The sequence below is a fragment of the Cynocephalus volans genome, chromosome 18, assembly GCF_027409185.1.
Source record: "Cynocephalus volans isolate mCynVol1 chromosome 18, mCynVol1.pri, whole genome shotgun sequence".
NCBI lineage: Eukaryota > Metazoa > Chordata > Mammalia > Dermoptera > Cynocephalidae > Cynocephalus > Cynocephalus volans.
Genome location: NC_084477.1, coordinates 10,457,593 through 10,475,052, shown reverse-complemented (window position 1 = coordinate 10,475,052; position 17,460 = coordinate 10,457,593). Strand labels below are relative to the sequence as shown.

At 36.0% G+C, this 17,460-nt stretch overlaps 1 protein-coding gene across 1 annotated transcript in view; it reads left to right on the top strand.

Annotated features, from left to right (window-relative positions):
• DNAH14 (dynein axonemal heavy chain 14) overlaps positions 1-17,460 on the top strand; it is a 338,933-nt gene that overhangs the window by 20,469 nt on the left and 301,004 nt on the right. The window contains exons 7-10 of the mRNA XM_063082910.1: positions 1,385-1,447; positions 5,190-5,334; positions 8,658-8,789; positions 14,022-14,272. Coding sequence (XP_062938980.1) covers positions 1,385-1,447; positions 5,190-5,334; positions 8,658-8,789; positions 14,022-14,272 — 591 coding nt within the window. The remainder of the gene's footprint in view (positions 1-1,384; positions 1,448-5,189; positions 5,335-8,657; positions 8,790-14,021; positions 14,273-17,460) is intronic.

The window sequence follows — 17,460 nt, the reverse complement described above, 5'->3', positions numbered from 1 at the left end:
TCCAGCAGTGGTTGGTCATTGCCAGGCTAGATGCAGATGTTGGGGTGTGTGGCTGAAGCCCTTGGCCCCCCACTGCCCCGGCTCAGGAGCCCAGGGTGTTTCCTGAGGTGGTTCAGTGATCATTACTGGGCTGGTTGAGGATGTCAGGGGTCATGCAGCTGAGGCCCTCAACCACTCATCACCCCAGCTCGGAAGCCTGAGGCATTCCCTGTAGCGACTTAGTGGTCATCACTGGGCTGGTTGTGGACATCAGGGAGGCATGGTGGAGGCCCTCAGCCCTTCCCCTTCCCTGGCTTGGGAGCCCAGGGGGCTTCCAGTCCTCCTAGGTTTTATAGGTGTTCTTTGGTGGTGTTGGGCCTTTTAGTTAATATCAAACTTTGTTTCTGGTCTGTAGGTATTTTAGTTTTTCTTTCACTTCTGTACTTGAGTATTCGCTATTCCCACCTCTTAAAGTCTGCACTGGAACTAATTTATTGTCCTTTGCTTATTTCTAAAATGGAAGAACTTCCTGTGGGAACCAGCACTTGAACCCTGTAGTTGAGCTAGATTGCTTCATTGCTGCTTATTCCCTGGTGAAGTCTTTTTGTGCAGCTTGGGTTTTAATTGTTGACCTTGTACATACTTCCGGGTCTCGTGAGATCTGGTGCACCTGGGTTGTGTAGAAACTCTGCTTTGGGCCTGAGTTTTTTCAGCAAACTGTATCCCCTGCAGTTCGGTGTTCCTGACCAGTCTCCACTGAGTGGTCCTGTGCTGATTGGAAGGCAGATCAGCTGGTCCATGCTGTGTCCCAGAGTTCCCCCGGTGGATCCATCTCTCCCACCACCACAACTTATGGGACAGACCATGTGCCATCCCTTGTGATGACTCACTGGCCTCTGAGTATCTTCTTTTTTTCTGTTGCCTGTGGCTCCTTGCTCCTGTGTGGGTCCATAGGGACACTGTTAGTGGTCTTGCTGGCCTGGGGGCCACCAAGGCCCTCTTCTCCCCTGCTGCCTCCGAGCAAATTCATTTGAAGAGCACAGCAGAGGTTTTTGCCAGCTCTTGCTCCACGTGCTCACCAGCTCCAGCCTTGAAGCAGCTGGGACTCAAAATGGTGGGAGCGTTCCTTTCTTCTCATTGTGGCTTGTCCTGCCTTCATGAACTCCGTAGGTGTCTCCTCCTCTTCCCCTAAGGTCTAGTGGCCCCAGCTTGGCTATTGTTGCTTTTTAATAGTTGTAAATTGGATGCTTTGTGGGAGAGAGTGACACTGGGACTATCTATTCTGCCATCTTGACTGGAAGCTCCTAGAGAATTTTCTAATGTTACTAAGATTTTGCTGAAATTTTTATTCCATATAAATACATGATTTATAAGTATAGAATGTAAGACATGTTTTTCTTTTCAGAATTAATAAAGCATTTGTTACTTGGAAATTGATTGTTAAAAGAATTAAGACAGAAAATAGCAGGTAAGTCTTGATATGTAATATATAAAAACTTTCAAAAGGACACTATATTTTTAAAATATAGTATGAAAGCAGATGTAATTTAATTTTCACTGATTGGAAAGTCACATTTCATTGCCTTTATGATTAATTTAACTCATCTTTATTCTTTTAAAGACTATTAAGCACTATATTTACCAGTATAACATTCTGTGGCCATACTGCTATGAAAAGCCTCAATGAGTTCCCGTGGTCACTTTAACTAACTTTGTACTTCCAAGAAAATGAATGATTAAGTCATCCAAGAGAGACAGCAGTAAATCCTATAATGGAGGATCTCCAGAAGCCAAATGTTTTATTTATATTGTCGTTTTTATAAAACTTTTTATTTTGAGATAATTGTGGATTGTGAAGTAGTTGTAGGAAATAATGCGGAGAGTCCACATACCCTTTACCCGATTTCCTTCAAAATGCTGATATATTGCAAAACTACAGTACATGATGACAACCAGCACAGTGACATTGATACAATCAAGACAGAACATTTCTATCACCATAGCATCCCTCATGTTGGCCTTTTATAGCTATACCCTCTTCCCTCTCACCCTCACTCTCTCCTTAACCTGTGACAACTTCTAATCTGTTCTCCGTTTCTATGATTTTGTCTTTGTAAGAATGTTTTTGTTGATAATAACAATAATAATAATAGTAAATAAAGGAGAAGGGAGGAAGCTTTTGGAGGTGACAGATATGTTTATGACATAGATTATGGTGATGGTTCACAGATGTATGCTTATCTCCAAACACATCAAGTTGTATAAGGTAGCTTATTGTAAGTCAATCATACCTGAATGAAGTGATTTTCAAAAAGAGAATGTTATATAAATGAAATCATGTAGTATATAACCTCTGGGATTGACTCTTTTTACTTAGCGTAACTCACTGGAGATTCATCCCAATTGCTGTATGTATCAATAGTTCCTTTATGTTGCTCAACAGCAATCTGTGATATGTGTACCACAGTTTGTTTAACCATTTACCTGGTGAAGAACACCTGGGTATTTTCCAGTTTTTGGCTATCACAGAAAGCTGCTATAAACATTTGTGTATAGGATTTTTGTAGACATATATTTTCATTTCTTTGGAGGTAAATACCCAAGAATGCAATTGCTGGGTCATGTGGTATTTAAATGTTCAGTTTTTTGAGAAACTACCAAACTGTTTTCCAGAGTGATTGTAGCATTTTTCATCCCCACCAGCAATTTACAGGTGATTCAGGTTTCCCTACAACCTTGATATCATTTGGTATTGTCACTATTTTTTAATTTACACATTCTCATAGCTGTGGATATAATCTCACCATGATTTTAGTGTGCATTCCCCTAATGTGGTTTTGATTTCTAATGTTAGATATCTTTTAAGTGCTTATTTGCCGTTTATATATCCTCTTTGATGTAATGTCTCTTCGTGTCTTCTGTCCATTTTCTAGTTGGATTGTTAGGTTTTTTACTGTTGAGTTTTGAGTGTTCTTTTTTATATTCCAGATAGAAGTCCGTTGTCAGATACTCATATGTGTTTTACAAACATTATCTCCCAATCTGTGACTTAATCTTTTTTTTTTTTTTCTTTTTTTTAAATTTGAGAATACTCATTTGGCATCTACTACATGCCAGGCATTAGGCCAGTAGTTAACTTGCTCTTTGGCCTCAAAGTATCCCTGTTGTGGGAGGGCTTTCATGAGGATTCTTGGGCAGTCGCTTAACTTTTTCTCCTTGTTAAAGCGATGCCCTTTGCTGCAGAGGTGGCTGGAGAAAGGAGTGAGGCTGAAGAGTTGAAAGAAAACAGGGTTATTGATTCCCACGAATCATGCAAATCCTGTGTGGCTTGTCTTTTCTTCCTCTTAACAAGGTCTTTAGCAGAGCAAAACATTTTAAATTTGATGAAGTCCACCTTATCAATTTTCCCTTTTATGGAATCAGGCTTTTGATATCAAGTCTAAAAACTCTTTGCTAGCCCTCAGTTCCTGTTTGAGGAAAGATTTTCTCTTGTTTTTTTTTTTTTCTAAAAGTTTTTAATTTTATGTTTTGAATGATTCATTTTGAATTAATTTGTGTATATGGTGTGAGACTTACAGTGAGGTTCATTTTCTGGCCTATGAATGTTTAATTGCTCCAGTACCATTTTTTGGAAGGCTTTCTTCCAATGTATTTCTTTCACATGTTGTCAGTAACAAGTTGGATATGTTTCTGTATGTATTTCTGGCTTCTCTTTTCTGTTCTATTGATCTATGTATGTATCCATCCCTCTGCCAAAACACATTGGTTAATTAATGTAACTATATACAATCAAGCCTTGCCTAACGACAGGGATATGTTCTGAGAAATACATCATTGGGTGATTTTATCATTGTGCAAACATCATAGACTGTACTTACACAAACCTAGATGACACAGCCTACTGCACACCTAGCTCATGGTATAGCCACTGTCTTATATGTGATCTGTCTTGACTGAAACGTTGTTATATGGCGCATGACTAATAAGTTTTGAAATCAGGTAGACTGTTTCACTTCACTTTATTTTTCTTCCTCAAAATTGTTTTAGCTATTCTAGTTTCTTTACCTTCCCATGTACATTTCAAAATAAATCTTGTCTATATGTACAAACAATCTCACCTGAAATTTTATAGGAAAAAAAGAAAGCTTTAAACAATGCTGAGTAATGTGAGTTCATTACTACCTGAATTTTGATAGTCATCCTCTTGTTAATAAATACTAAAATTGTGTTTGCTTTTTTATGTTTCACTTTCTATGATGTGCCATTTGCATAACCTCTTTCCCCCTGTACCAGATACTTAGAGGAATGTCCATGTTATGGTAAGCTTATGTAATTTGAAGAGGCCTTCCTTAAGATAAATATACAAGCTTTGGAAGGGGCAGTGCAGATGAAGGGCCCATAAAGCTTAGTTTCACTAGCTTTGTGGCATATAGGGCTTTCACCTGTAAAATAGAAAGACAGGGAAGAGCTAATTTCTGATCATTATTTTTGTATATTATGAACTTGATAACCTGTAAAAATCAGCTACCCCACAGGGATTATAAAGAACAGAGGGCTCCTTCTACTCCATACATGTTTGCACAGGATGTTTGCTTTACTTGATCTAGTTATTTCAGAAGCCTTATCTCTTCCACTCTCCTCTCTTCTCCTCCAGTTGTGTCCTTCTATTATTTACAGTATTATTAGCAGTGATTTGTCTTCTCCTCGTGGTCAAACTAGTAGAAAGGGGCAGAGAAAAGGGCACATGTTCTTCTCTATTCTAGGATACAAGTGGTTGGAGAATTTAAGAAACATTCTCCAAATGGTCATTAATCCAATTAATTTTTTCCCTGTAATTGGGAGAAAAGAAAATTGAAGAAATTTATTTAGATTTAATAAATTTCATAAATTGAGGACATATACTTTCTTTTAGATAACACTGCCTGATATTTCAAAATTATTAGAATTCAGTGGCATAACAGAATAATATCATAGTTTATTTTTCCATCCTATTCTGTTCTTGCTCAACAAATCAAATACCCAAAACCTGGCCTACAACATTATCAGTCAAACACAACCCCTAGTGCTACTACTCATTATCATTTAAAATGTGGTAGATGTAATACATTTTAATTATAGGTATATGAACTAAACTATAGTAGTTACCTCTAGATTAACTTTATTTATTTGGAATGAGAAATAAGCACCTGTGAAAATTTTTTAACTTTCAGGTCATTATTGTACCGCCATCTTTTTTGGGCTGATGAGTTATTTCAAGCCTGTTTGCTTTATATAAGAGGACTTTGTGAAGATGCAATTAATCTCAAAAAAGATAATGACCTTAAAGATAATTCATCTGCCATATGCCTTGTAAAGGTGGGTAGAAGTATACAACTATGAGCTAATTGGTATTGATACCAGTTAGTACAGGTATAAGACCAATAAATATTGGTGTATAGAAACTGGGAAGAACAAATAGAGCTTTGAATAAAAGGAATACATATTTCCAAATCCATAAGTGTGGAGTATACTAACATTAATAAAGCAAATATATTTCACAGGGCCTAGCTTCCAAGGCCCTGTAGTTTCAGGTATAGCCTAACTTTTTAAAATTACACATAGAAATGTTAAGCTTGCGAAAGGCAGGAAACTTTCCCTAGCCTAAAGTCTCTGTTGTAGATAAAGAATTGTAGCACAGCAAAAGTGCTGGCTCTAAGGGCAGATGTCCTTGGTGCAGCCAAACCTAATGTTGCCATGACAATTATCTTACTGTTCTTTTGTAATCACCTACGTTCCTTTTCTGTAACTTTCTGGCCTGGAGAGTAAATACTGAGAGAAGACCCTAGTTTGGTGTTATTTTTCCAAGGAATGATGCTCTCTTGAGGGTTCCTGGAAAATTGACCCCTTCAGGGCTTCTCACTGCTCAGAAGAAATGGGCTTTGAGCAATCCTTTGCATCTCATAAGTAAACCATTCCTATGGATGACTAATGTTCTAAAATAGCTGCAAAGGACATGATTTCCTAGTCAGTCAATTTTAATAGTTAACAACATTCCTTATAAAGAATTTTTTTCTAAACTTAACCTAAATCTATGAGGCCTTTTATTTTCAAATGTGTCTTTATGAACAGATGAATGTATAAAAAAAACTGTGGTATATATACACAATGGAGTACTATTCAGCTATTAAAAAAAAGAAAAGAAATCTTGTCATTTGCAGCAACACAGATGGAACTGGAGACCATCATGTTAAGTAACCCAGGCAACAGAAAGACAAATACCACATGATCTTACTCATATGTGTAATCTTAAAAAAAAAAAAAAAAAGTTCTCATCGATGTAGAGAGTAGAATAATGGTTAACCAGAGGCTGGGAACAGAAGGGGGCAGGGGGAGGGAAAGATGTGGATTAATGGGTACAAAGCTACAGGTAGATAGGAAGAATAAATTCTAGTGTTGGAGGCTGATTAGAGCTAATAATATTATACTGTATATTTCTAAATAGCTAGAAAGGAGGGTCTTGACTGTAATCAGCACTAAGAAAAGATGAATATTTAGGTGATGGACATGGTATCTACCCTACGTGAATAAATTGTACAATATATGCATGTATTGAAACAACACACCCCACAAATGTGTACAATTAAAAATGTTTTAAATGTGTCTCTAAAGGTGCAATGTTATTTATAAATAATCACTTATCTCCAATGTATATTAATAGTTAGCAGTTATTCTTCCCTCAGTATAGCATGTCAGGAAATTTCGTAAGTTTCAACTCAAGAGATTTTTGTTAAATTTATGAATTCTTCTATTTTAATATTCTAGAAAGGGGAACTTCTTAATGGAATGATTTGATTTAATTTGTATAGAATAGCTCTTTTGAAGAGGTTAAATACGTATAACTATAAATTGTAATTGTTTAGTATACAGTTGAAGAGGATTCCAGCAGCTTTTATTATTTCATTTACCCAGTGTATGAGAGAGATACTGAAAAGTAAAATTGATAGTGTCATCTAGATTTAGAAGAAGAAATAGTAAAGGAGCTTGGACAAGTTATAAATTTGACAGTCAGCTCAAAAGTTAATTGTGTTGATGATACACATGTAACAAAATCCATACTTGTAAATCAACATCTTATTTTTAGAATCGATTATAAATAGTGATTGATATATAGTAGGTGCTCAATAAATATTCTTTGGGTGAGTGAATAAGTAAAAGAATTAATGAAGGAGGATGAATTAATCACTACAGATGAAGTATATTTTATATGAGTGGCCTTCAAAAAGTTCACAAAAAGATTTGTATTATCTTTAAATTTCATTTTTCCACAAACTTTTTGAAGTACCCTCATATAGTTATATTGAGAATATTAATGTTACAAAAGGATTAAATTCAGCTTAAGTAGGAGACATTCACAGAGGAGTACTTTTGATACAGTTTTCACGTACATGGAAATAAGTTGGACAGCTAAGATATTAGATTGTTTTAAAATGACTGAGTGACAGAATTTATCAATTAAGTTAATGTTGGGTCTGCCCCTAAGATGCTAATGGATGGCAGTGCTAGCAGTGACAGAGAAAGAATGTTAGAACTCTTTCCTGGAGACCTTTGGTCATGTCAGCTTTATCCTAGAACATCAAGAGCAAGAGGACAAACTTTTTCCAGACAATATATATTTATCGATTATCTATTATATGCAAAATGCTGTGCAAAGGATATGAATACAAAGTAAAAAAGCATTACTGCTTACAGTTTATTGGAAGAGTTAATTCTTTACATATACAAATGATAACTAATTCTAGAGGTAGTTCCTTTGTTTTGCTAATCATTCTAGCTAATCAAATAGCAAAATATAAACCAAGGAAGGTAGGGCATGATTCATATTTATGAGCTAGGCTGCGCTGTATTTGAATAGCCAGAAAAAAGGCCGTTAAATAAGGAATATAAATGTGAGCAAAGCATTTCAATATATGTTTGATTTGAAAATTAAGTTACATTGTGAATGTCAGCCAAGAATAACAGAATAAGTGAAAACTAGGATCTTCTGAACTTGCCCGTAGGGCAGGGACATTCATAGTGGGGTTGTTACGAGGACAGTTTACAAGAATGGAAGTTTCTGAGACTTCTGTGGAGAAGCCAAGCTCAGATGGAGGAAGAGCAGAGATCGTAGCCAGGAGAACTGAGTCTGGGCTTAGGAATCAGAAGGTGGCCAGTGTGCATTAGAACTGGAAGGCTATGCAGAGCTGGGGATGCAGATGCCAATCAAGATTGACAAGGAAAGTAAGGAGAATGAAGCAATATTATGAATGTGAAGTGTACAATAAACTATGTTTCAGTTTAAAAAAATATCAGATTTCAAAGGTAGAAGTAACTCCTGGGATTGGTGGGTCCCCTGGGATTTTAGATATTTCAAAAATACCTCAACTCTTGAATTGTTCTGCTTTGACTTGATCTTAGTTATTATTTAAAATGGTAATGTATTTTTTCTGTCTTTCGTCAATATTTAGTTAGGCTTAACTATGGATTTTTAAAATTTGGAGAACATATAAGGCATATAGTATATAAAACAAAGTATGTGAAGAAAGTATAAAATATGGTGTTCTTTATGATGTGAAAAGATCAAATATTTTCTCTTTTCTTCTTTTTATTTTGTAAATGAATTTTGACTTTCAAACACTCAACCTTTACTGTCATTTAAATAGCTGGATAGTACTCGAACATATTCTCTAGATGAATTTTGTGAAGAACAGTTACAGCAAACTACCCAGGCATTGAAACAACTTGAGGATATAAGGGATAAAGCAATTTCAGAGATGAAAAGTACAATTTTAAAGGTAATTTAATTATGTCTTCTCTATTTATCAAAATTGTTATGTACTGACTGAAGCAATTGCTCCAAGTTGCATCTCTGAGAAAAGTGTCAGAAATGGGCAAGTCATGGGACAAATGTACTTAAGTTACCACTCAACTGGTACTATGCGTTTGGTATATACAAAGTTACTTCAGAAAGTTCATGGAGGAATTAATTGTGTGTTTAAAAATGGTTAAAATGGCAAACCTTATGTTATATGTATTTTACCACCATTAAAAAAAATGAAGTCGTGCCATTTGTGGCAATATGGGTGAACCTGAAGGTCATTATGTTAAGTGAAGTAAGCTAAGCACAGAAGGACAAATACCAGGTGACCTCATATGTAAAATCTAAAGAAGTTGCTCTCACAGAAAGAGAATAGAATAGTGGTTACCAGAGGCTGGGAAGGGGCAGAGAGAGGGGAGGATGAGGGGAGGTTAGTCAAAGTTACAGTTAGATAGGAAAGAATAAATTCTGGTGCTCTAGGGTGACTATAGCTAATAATATTGTATTGTGTATTTCAAGATAGCTGGAAAAGAGGATCTTGAATGCTCTAATATACAATAATATAATGTGCATTCTTATGGCACATTTTGAGAAGTGCATTCTTAGGCAATTTTGTCATTGTGTAACCATCATAGATGTACTTACATAAACCTAGATAGTATAGCCTACTACAAACCTAGGCTATAGGATATAGCTTATTACTCCTAGGCTGCAAACATGTACATCATGTTACTGTACTGAATACTGTAGGCAATTTTATTTGTGATTCTAAACATAGCTAAACATAGAAAAGATACAGTAAAAATATAGTATAAAAGATAAAAACGGTACACCTGTAAAGGGCACTAATCATAAATGGAGCCTGCAGGACTGGAAGTTGCTGTGGGTGAGTCAGTGAGTGAGCAGTGAGTTAGTGTGAAGGACATTACTGTACACACTGTAGACTTCATAAACACTGTACACTTAGGCTACACTAAATACATTTTAAAAATAAAGTAATTGTGCTTCGGCATTATGATAGCTACAACATCACAAGGTTATAGAAAATTTTCAGCGCCACTATAATCTTATGGAACCAGCATCATATACGTGTTTCATTGTTGACAGAAATGTTGTTATGCAGCGCATGACTGTATGTATGTATTTACATATACGTCTTCAAGATGCATAAAATCTAACTTGAACTGGCATATAAAGGGAAATGTAATTAGTTACAAAGTTCCCCATTGTTCCCAAGATAAAAACCCATTGTTCAGGAGAAACATCACTAGATGAAACAAAATGTTGCTAAAAATTTTATGAAGAAGACAATAATATAATGAACAGTGTGCTAAAATATTCTTATTCTATATGCTGTTACTTGTTCCACAGGGCAGTTTTATATAGCTTCCCCATATAGGAGTGACAATGCATGGAAGCATAATTTAGCAAATGCAGTTTGAAAAAGGTATTGATGTGATATCATCTAGTTATAGATTTGCTGCCTCTGCTGGTTTGGCTGAATCCAGGTAGATATTTGAGGCTCTCTGAAGGAGTGGATGTACTAGGTCTCCTTCAAATAATTTTCAAATGTCATCTGTCTGAGTTGAACTTTTGATATATACTGGGTAGCAGTAACTTCAAGGTCTAACTTCTTTATGGAAAGATGAAGTGCATGCAGCTCTTCCACGGCAATCAAATCTGCAGTTTGCAAGCCTCTCGTTCTTTACCTTATTCCTCAGAGTCCCCTAACCACAAGCCCCACCGTGTGCAGACAGACTGAGACAGTTTGGCCAAGGATAGTATAAATCAGAAAGGAATTGACAAAATATAAATTAGGCCACTGAGACAGAAATAAAATGTCACTCATAGTCATCATGCTTTTTCCCATTTGACATCACCAAGATCTGATCATAAGTATTTGTTAAGAGATTTCTATTTAAGTCAATTTCACATAAGAACATTTTAGACTCATTGTCAATCCTGATATTGAAATTTACCAAAATTACTTGCTCCATAGAAGGTATAATGAATAAAGATGACAAGATCATAAAACTGAAAATATGTCGAAAAAGAAAGGATATGACTTAACATTATCACTAAAGTATTCAGTGTCACTAAATCACTGTGTTGTTGTTTCCCCGTGAGATCTTACTTTTTGGACAGAGGCTCATGCCCTATTGTGACATAGATCCTCAATCTAGCAAACACCACTGAGTTGCTGGTTCCATGTCGTTACCACATTCAGGAAACGTTTTCCGTTTCCCTGGTGCATTACAAAGGATTGATATTTTCTCTACTATTTTATGACATTTGATATTTGAACACTGAAGACAGTGGTTCTTAACTTTTAGTGGCCAAGATGATCACCTATAAGGCTTGATTTTTTAAAAGAGAGAGAGATTTCTGTTTCAGTTGGCATAGTCTGAGAATTGGCATTTCTGAGAAGTTTCCAGGTGATGCTTGATGCGGCTGGTCTGGGAACCATTATTACAGAATTTCAGAGAAGAATATTGACAGTTTCTTCTCTGAGAAGAAATCCTATCGGAAGCTCAAGTGACCAGAGTTAAACTTGACATGTGAGTTGAAACACTGTTCTGAACTCTATTGATTTCTCACGGAATTTCCCTGAATTCAGCCACATCACAGATTTTAGAGAATTTTGGAGCTCTTTATAGAGATAAAGTCACAATTTCAGAAGAGATATGCAAATTTTAATAAATATGAATCAATGTTTTAAATTTCAGTGGATATACCCTTTAGAAAGAGTTTAAATTATTACACATCTGTCCTACTAATTTCATTTGTGAGGAAGATTTAGCATATGAGGGCACTTCAAAAAGTTCATGGAAAAATAGAATTAAAAGATAATATGAATATTTCCGTGAACTTTTTGAAGTACTCTCGTTCATAGAGTTTTGGAAATGAATACATGAATTATCAAACTGTCCTGAAATGTCTGACTATGACCAAATTCTAAGCTAGTGGTTCTCAAATAGGCTGCACACTAGACTCGTCTGGGGGGCTTTTAATAAATAGTGATGTCTAGGACCCACTCTAGACCAATTATAATTTCTGAGGGTAGAACCCAGGCAGTACTATAAAAGCTCTCAAGTGAATCTGAAGTATAGATAGGTTGAAAAGCATTCTTCTGGGCAATGTTTGGAACTACCTAACTCTGGAAAAATAGAGCACAGTCACATAGAACTGATGAAATGGAAACTGAGAACAACCATCAGTGATGTAAACCTAGAGTCAGAATTGAGATATGCCTGATGCACGAAATGTCCTGTGATGATAGAGATTAGGTTAGCCTGTAAAAAGCCAGATTCTCCATCAGCCTCACCAATATTCAAGAAAAAGACCAGCATTACTATGCCCATTGTATATTTTTGTACTAATACAGTTATTAAGCTATTTAAGGTTGCTTTTGTGCCATTGCTAAAAATCTTTGTTTTGAATAGTTAATAGTCTTTGCTTCACCATTGTACTAGTTAAAAATCTACACATTATGCACTTAAGGTTTTCAAATCATGTAGCCACTCCTGGGAAAACATACCTCCCCTCCTCCCCCCACAACAAGTTTGAATGCCTTGGGTTGAATGTCCCCCCAAAACTTAATTCCCACTGTAACTGTTGAGGGTGGGAGATCCTATTATGGTAATTGAAAGGTGAGGCTTGAAGCGGTGATTAGATTGTAGGTTCATGCCATAGTGAATGGATTAAAAATGGTGGTCAGGGGTGTGGTTTGGAGGGCTTTAAAAGAGTGAATGAGGTTAGTGTCTCTTTACTCTTTCTGCTCCACCATTTTCTGCCATGTAAGACCCCTGTGTTGCTGTAAAGCCACCACCAAAGAAGTCTCGCCAGATGTGTTACCTAGACTCTGGACTTCCTAGCCTCTGCAACTGTAAGCAATAAACTTCGTTTTCTTACAAAGTACCCAGTTCCGTGTATTTTGTTATAAGCAACAGGAATGGACTAATACAGTTTGTATGAGAGATTAGTAAGAGACAAGCCAGGAAAGGCAGGCACAGTCGGTTAGAGAAGGCTTTGCATTGGCTTAGCCAATGATTTTGTCCTTCGGGCAGCTAGGGCAGGGAGAGTGCCATGAGTAATATGAGGAAAAATGTATTACTTTATTATTAATAAAGTCAGTACTCTATTTGCCAGGCCCAGTGTGGCTGCTCCCATAATTGGCATAAAAATTATTCTGTCTTTTTTTTTTTTAGCGCAGTTTCTTTAATCATGTATTGTATCAATAAAGAACTGCACCACATTGGTAAACCACTCCTCCAGAGAGAGACAGATAGTACTAGAAAAAATTGGCAAAATTGATAAAAAAAACTAACCTATTTAATTTTAAAGAAAATACAAGTAAATAAAATGAAACAGAGAAAGGCAACAAAAAACTACAATTACATTTATGAAAAATTAGAATACAAGTTGAAAAGCATGACTGCTTATTAAATATTTAAGCATCACTGGAGCAAAAAAAAAAAAGAAAGGCATGAACGAACCAATAAAAAGAACAAAAATTGAAAATATTTTTAGAGTTCTAAGGTCCATCATGTTTACTTGCCTAAAAGAAATCATTTTGTGGAACTTAACGATTATTTTTAAGAGCACTATTTAGAATTGTTTGATGGTCCTAGCAGTACTGATATCGTCCTATATTTTTGGTCAAAAATGCCATTCTTCAATTACCTCCAAAGTCAATTGTATTATATTATTTTTAAAATATTATTGTATTAATTAAAAAATAGAACTCTAACATCAGATTTGATTAATTTAAAATTTTTCTTAGTTCTGTATCATGTATCATATATGTGTTTAAAAAGTCAAATTGCTATAGCCTAGCATAGGGTAGGCAGCATTGGACTGCTTTTAGGAAATTTCACACTCAGACTTAACTCTCCCCCGTTGGTAACACTCAATGTATTTGAGGAAGGTTCCTCTGTATTGGAACACATAGATGTTCATTAGTATGTACTTCCTTGTCTGACTTCCAAAACTTATCTGCTTATAAGTGAGACACCAGACTTCATAGGCTTCAGAACACACACAGGTTTTTTGTGTTTGATGTTTAAATATAGCATAAGCATAACGTAAAGTTTTAATGATTGTTGTTGATGAAGTTTAGTTCCAATATGTTATTCAGGCTAATAAAACTATTATAGACTAGAAATCATGCTATATTAACATAGAAAATTTTCTGTTTATTAAATTGTAGGTTGCAGAAAAGGAAGAAATTAAAGAGTATTTTGAGTCAAAACTCTCTGAAGTTGACACAAAACATTTCAAGCTGCCCAAATGTCGACGTTTATTAGAAACAATTCTCAGGTTTCTGCTGCTGGTTGACTACATGTTTCAGGAACTCATCCGTGAACTTATGAATACTGCAGTCACACTACTTTTGGAATTATTTAGTGGTTCTGCTAGAATGCCATTTTCAATGGAAAAAAAGAATGAAAATCTCATCAGGTAAACTGTAGGGACCCAAATGCCCCAAGAGATCACACCCCGATCACATAAGCCCTTCTTGGCCACACCCCATCATGGCGCTGGTTGCCCTTCTCTTCCGTATTCTCCTTCCCACCGGCGCGAATTACACACCAATCAGCTCCCCCCCAAACCCCATGCGGTATGCTAAGTAGGGATTGTATTTTAAGCCAATCAGCTTTCCCCTTAAAGCCCTATATATGTGTGTGTGTGCTGCCTAATAAACGGGCTCTCTCCGGTGGATCGTCAACTGGTGTCGACTCATCCTTTCATAAACCACACTTTTTTGAGTTATAAAAGGAATTTATAATCATAATCTTGTAATGCCACTTATGGTGGAAATATCTAATAATTTAAGCTAGAATTTGAAAATTCCCCCTGTAGCAGGATATGATGTGCTCATTTTTGCAGTTATCTAAACCAATTATTTAGTAATATTTTATGTAACATTGTCCTTAAAATTTAAGAAAATTTTCCATTTTGTCCCCTAAAATTGTACATAGGTCTTGTTGCTATATAAAATACAGGATGCTCAATGAAATTTTTTTGTTTGTTTGGGGAGGGGGGAGGAGCTGGCAAATGTGACCATTTTTTTGGTTACCAGTTTATAGCACTTTCTATGAGCTAGTTTATTGTATTTTAGTTTTTTGGCAACCAGACCATATGGGGATCCAAACCCGTGACCTTGGTGTTATAAGGCTGCGCTCTAACCAACCGAGCAACAGGCCAGGCTGGTTTATATAGGTAGGTACCATAAAAATAAATGACTGCAGGATTAGGGGACAGAAGTAGAGCTGTCAGACTGACACAACTGACTACCAGGCATTGGAATTCATTTAGAGAAAAGCCAGCAGTTTTCATTTAACCTTTAAAAATGTTTATGCAGTGTCTGCCCCCGACTACACAAAAATATACAACCACAGGACAAATTACTCTTTGAATGTTTCATAAGATATGGATAACCACAACAATAAAATTTATCCTAAGATTAAAGTTTAAGTAGCTTTAAAATATTTTTAGTTCTTTTTATCTGAAATTGTTTAGACAACCTTCAGAGAAACTTCTCAACTGTTTCCTTACTGTAAACAGTTGAGAAGCTTTATAAGGCCAAGGTTACCAGGGCAATCTGATTTATACGGTTCCTTTAAGAAGAAAGAGGAGTGGGAGAGAGAAGAAACAAAGCAACAGCAAACATTTGTCACCCTAAGAGGGCTGAAGTAATAGATTGAGCTTTTCAGAGAAATAACAGATACATTCGGCTGTAGAGATCTTTCACCCTCATTTCTAGAAGACAGGTTTGTTTGGTGTACCTTGGAGAAGTACGTGGTTTCACATGGTCCTCCCACAAGTCTCCTTAGCAGCCAACCAAAGCAATGGCCCTTGGCCAGTTAACCCAAGGAGTCCTTTAAAGTAAACCTGGACCTCCCCATGAAACCTCATACAAAGTCCTGTAACAGGAAGCCACAGAAATCTAATAAAATAAAATGCATTTGATTAAATATAAGAATATCAGCCCCCCTTGAGTTATATAACAGCAATTAAATAACAAAAAAGAGGGGAAAGTATATGCATAAGAGTCCTTGAATCTGAGCCCAATTTAGAAATCTACTATTTCAGAAGGACTGAGGATTCTACAAAGCAGCAAGGATTTTCAAGGAAAAGCCAGCACAACTGTATTAAATGGAATTAGAAGGAATCTTTCTAGGGCAAGAAATAAAATCAGAGGCAGTAATCTTTTCTGTGTTCTTTTAGGCAAAATGAGCAGTGGTGGGTGGTTTCAGTGGGCAGTTTCAGCTGGAATTGGTGTCCCACTGGGACAGTCCATGCCCATTCAAAATGGCAACAAGTCCCTGCCTGCATGTAGACTCCTGCCTCCTGGTTTTTCCTGCCAAACTGAAGACAGACTGGCCTGCTGAGAAGGGTCTAGCAGTAGATGCTCAATGAAATTTTAATTTCAGATAAATCATGAATAACTTTATAACATAAACATTTCCCAGATAGTACCTACACTAAAAATTATTTGTTGTTTATCTGAAATTTAGATTTCACTGGGTGTCCTGTATTTTTATCTGCGAAATCTGTCAGTACTATGCATAGATATACCATATTTTCCATGTTCAGTGGTAGTTCCTAAAGATATGTGAGAATGATTCTGGAAGGACCTATAAGGTTCAATTGGAATTTGAGTCATTTCCAAGAAATATCTATTGAAAACTTCCCCCATCTAAGAAAATATTTGAAAAATATTTTTACCTTCTATTTAGATATCACTGTTAAAAACAAAGCATCTTCTTATTTTCTACAACTGAATCTACCTACTGTAACTTGTAAGACATGGAATATTAATTGAAATGGTGGGATGCTTGATGTCCAAACTATCAAAATTTAGCAGTATCATTTTAGTCAAATCAAAGTTCTATTATCATAACTAAAGAGCTGAAAATATATTAGTTCATAAGATTTCAAAGAATATTAAAAATAATCTATTTTGTTTCTCTAATTATTACTGAATCCACAGAGCTTAACTTACATCACTTAAGGCCTCATAACTGGTTTGAGCCAGTGCCAGGACTTTAACCTATTTAGTGACAGTGCATTATAATTTTATTTCCTCTAAAGCAAGAGTTGTATGTATGTGTATTTAGAAAAGTTCTTTATATCCTGAATTTAAAAAAAAAAATTTATTATAGTTAATTCATCTTATGGAAAATTTGGAAAACAAAAAATCACTCTTAATTTCATCACTTAAATGTCTTATTTTTATATCATTTATCTGACTTTTCCTATACATTTTTCCATTGTTGTAATCCTAGTATACTATTTTATTGCTCACTTTTTAAGCACAACATGTCTTGTATGCATTTTATGTTATATGAGGAGTATGTAGATAGTGATTCAAGTGACTTCACTCTTTGTGGAGTCATTCCACCTGGGTTCTAATCTCTGTTTTGTCTCTGACTAGTTTTTTTTTTTTTTTTTTTTGACTGGTAAGGGCATCTCAACCCTGGGCATGGTATTATCTGCACCACGCTCAGCCAGTGAGCGCACCAGCCATCCCTATATAGGATCCGAACCCGTGGCCTTGGCGCTATCAGCACCGCACTCTATTGAGTGAGCCACAGGGCCGGCCCTCTGACTAGTTGTTTGACTTAGGTTAACTATTAACCTAA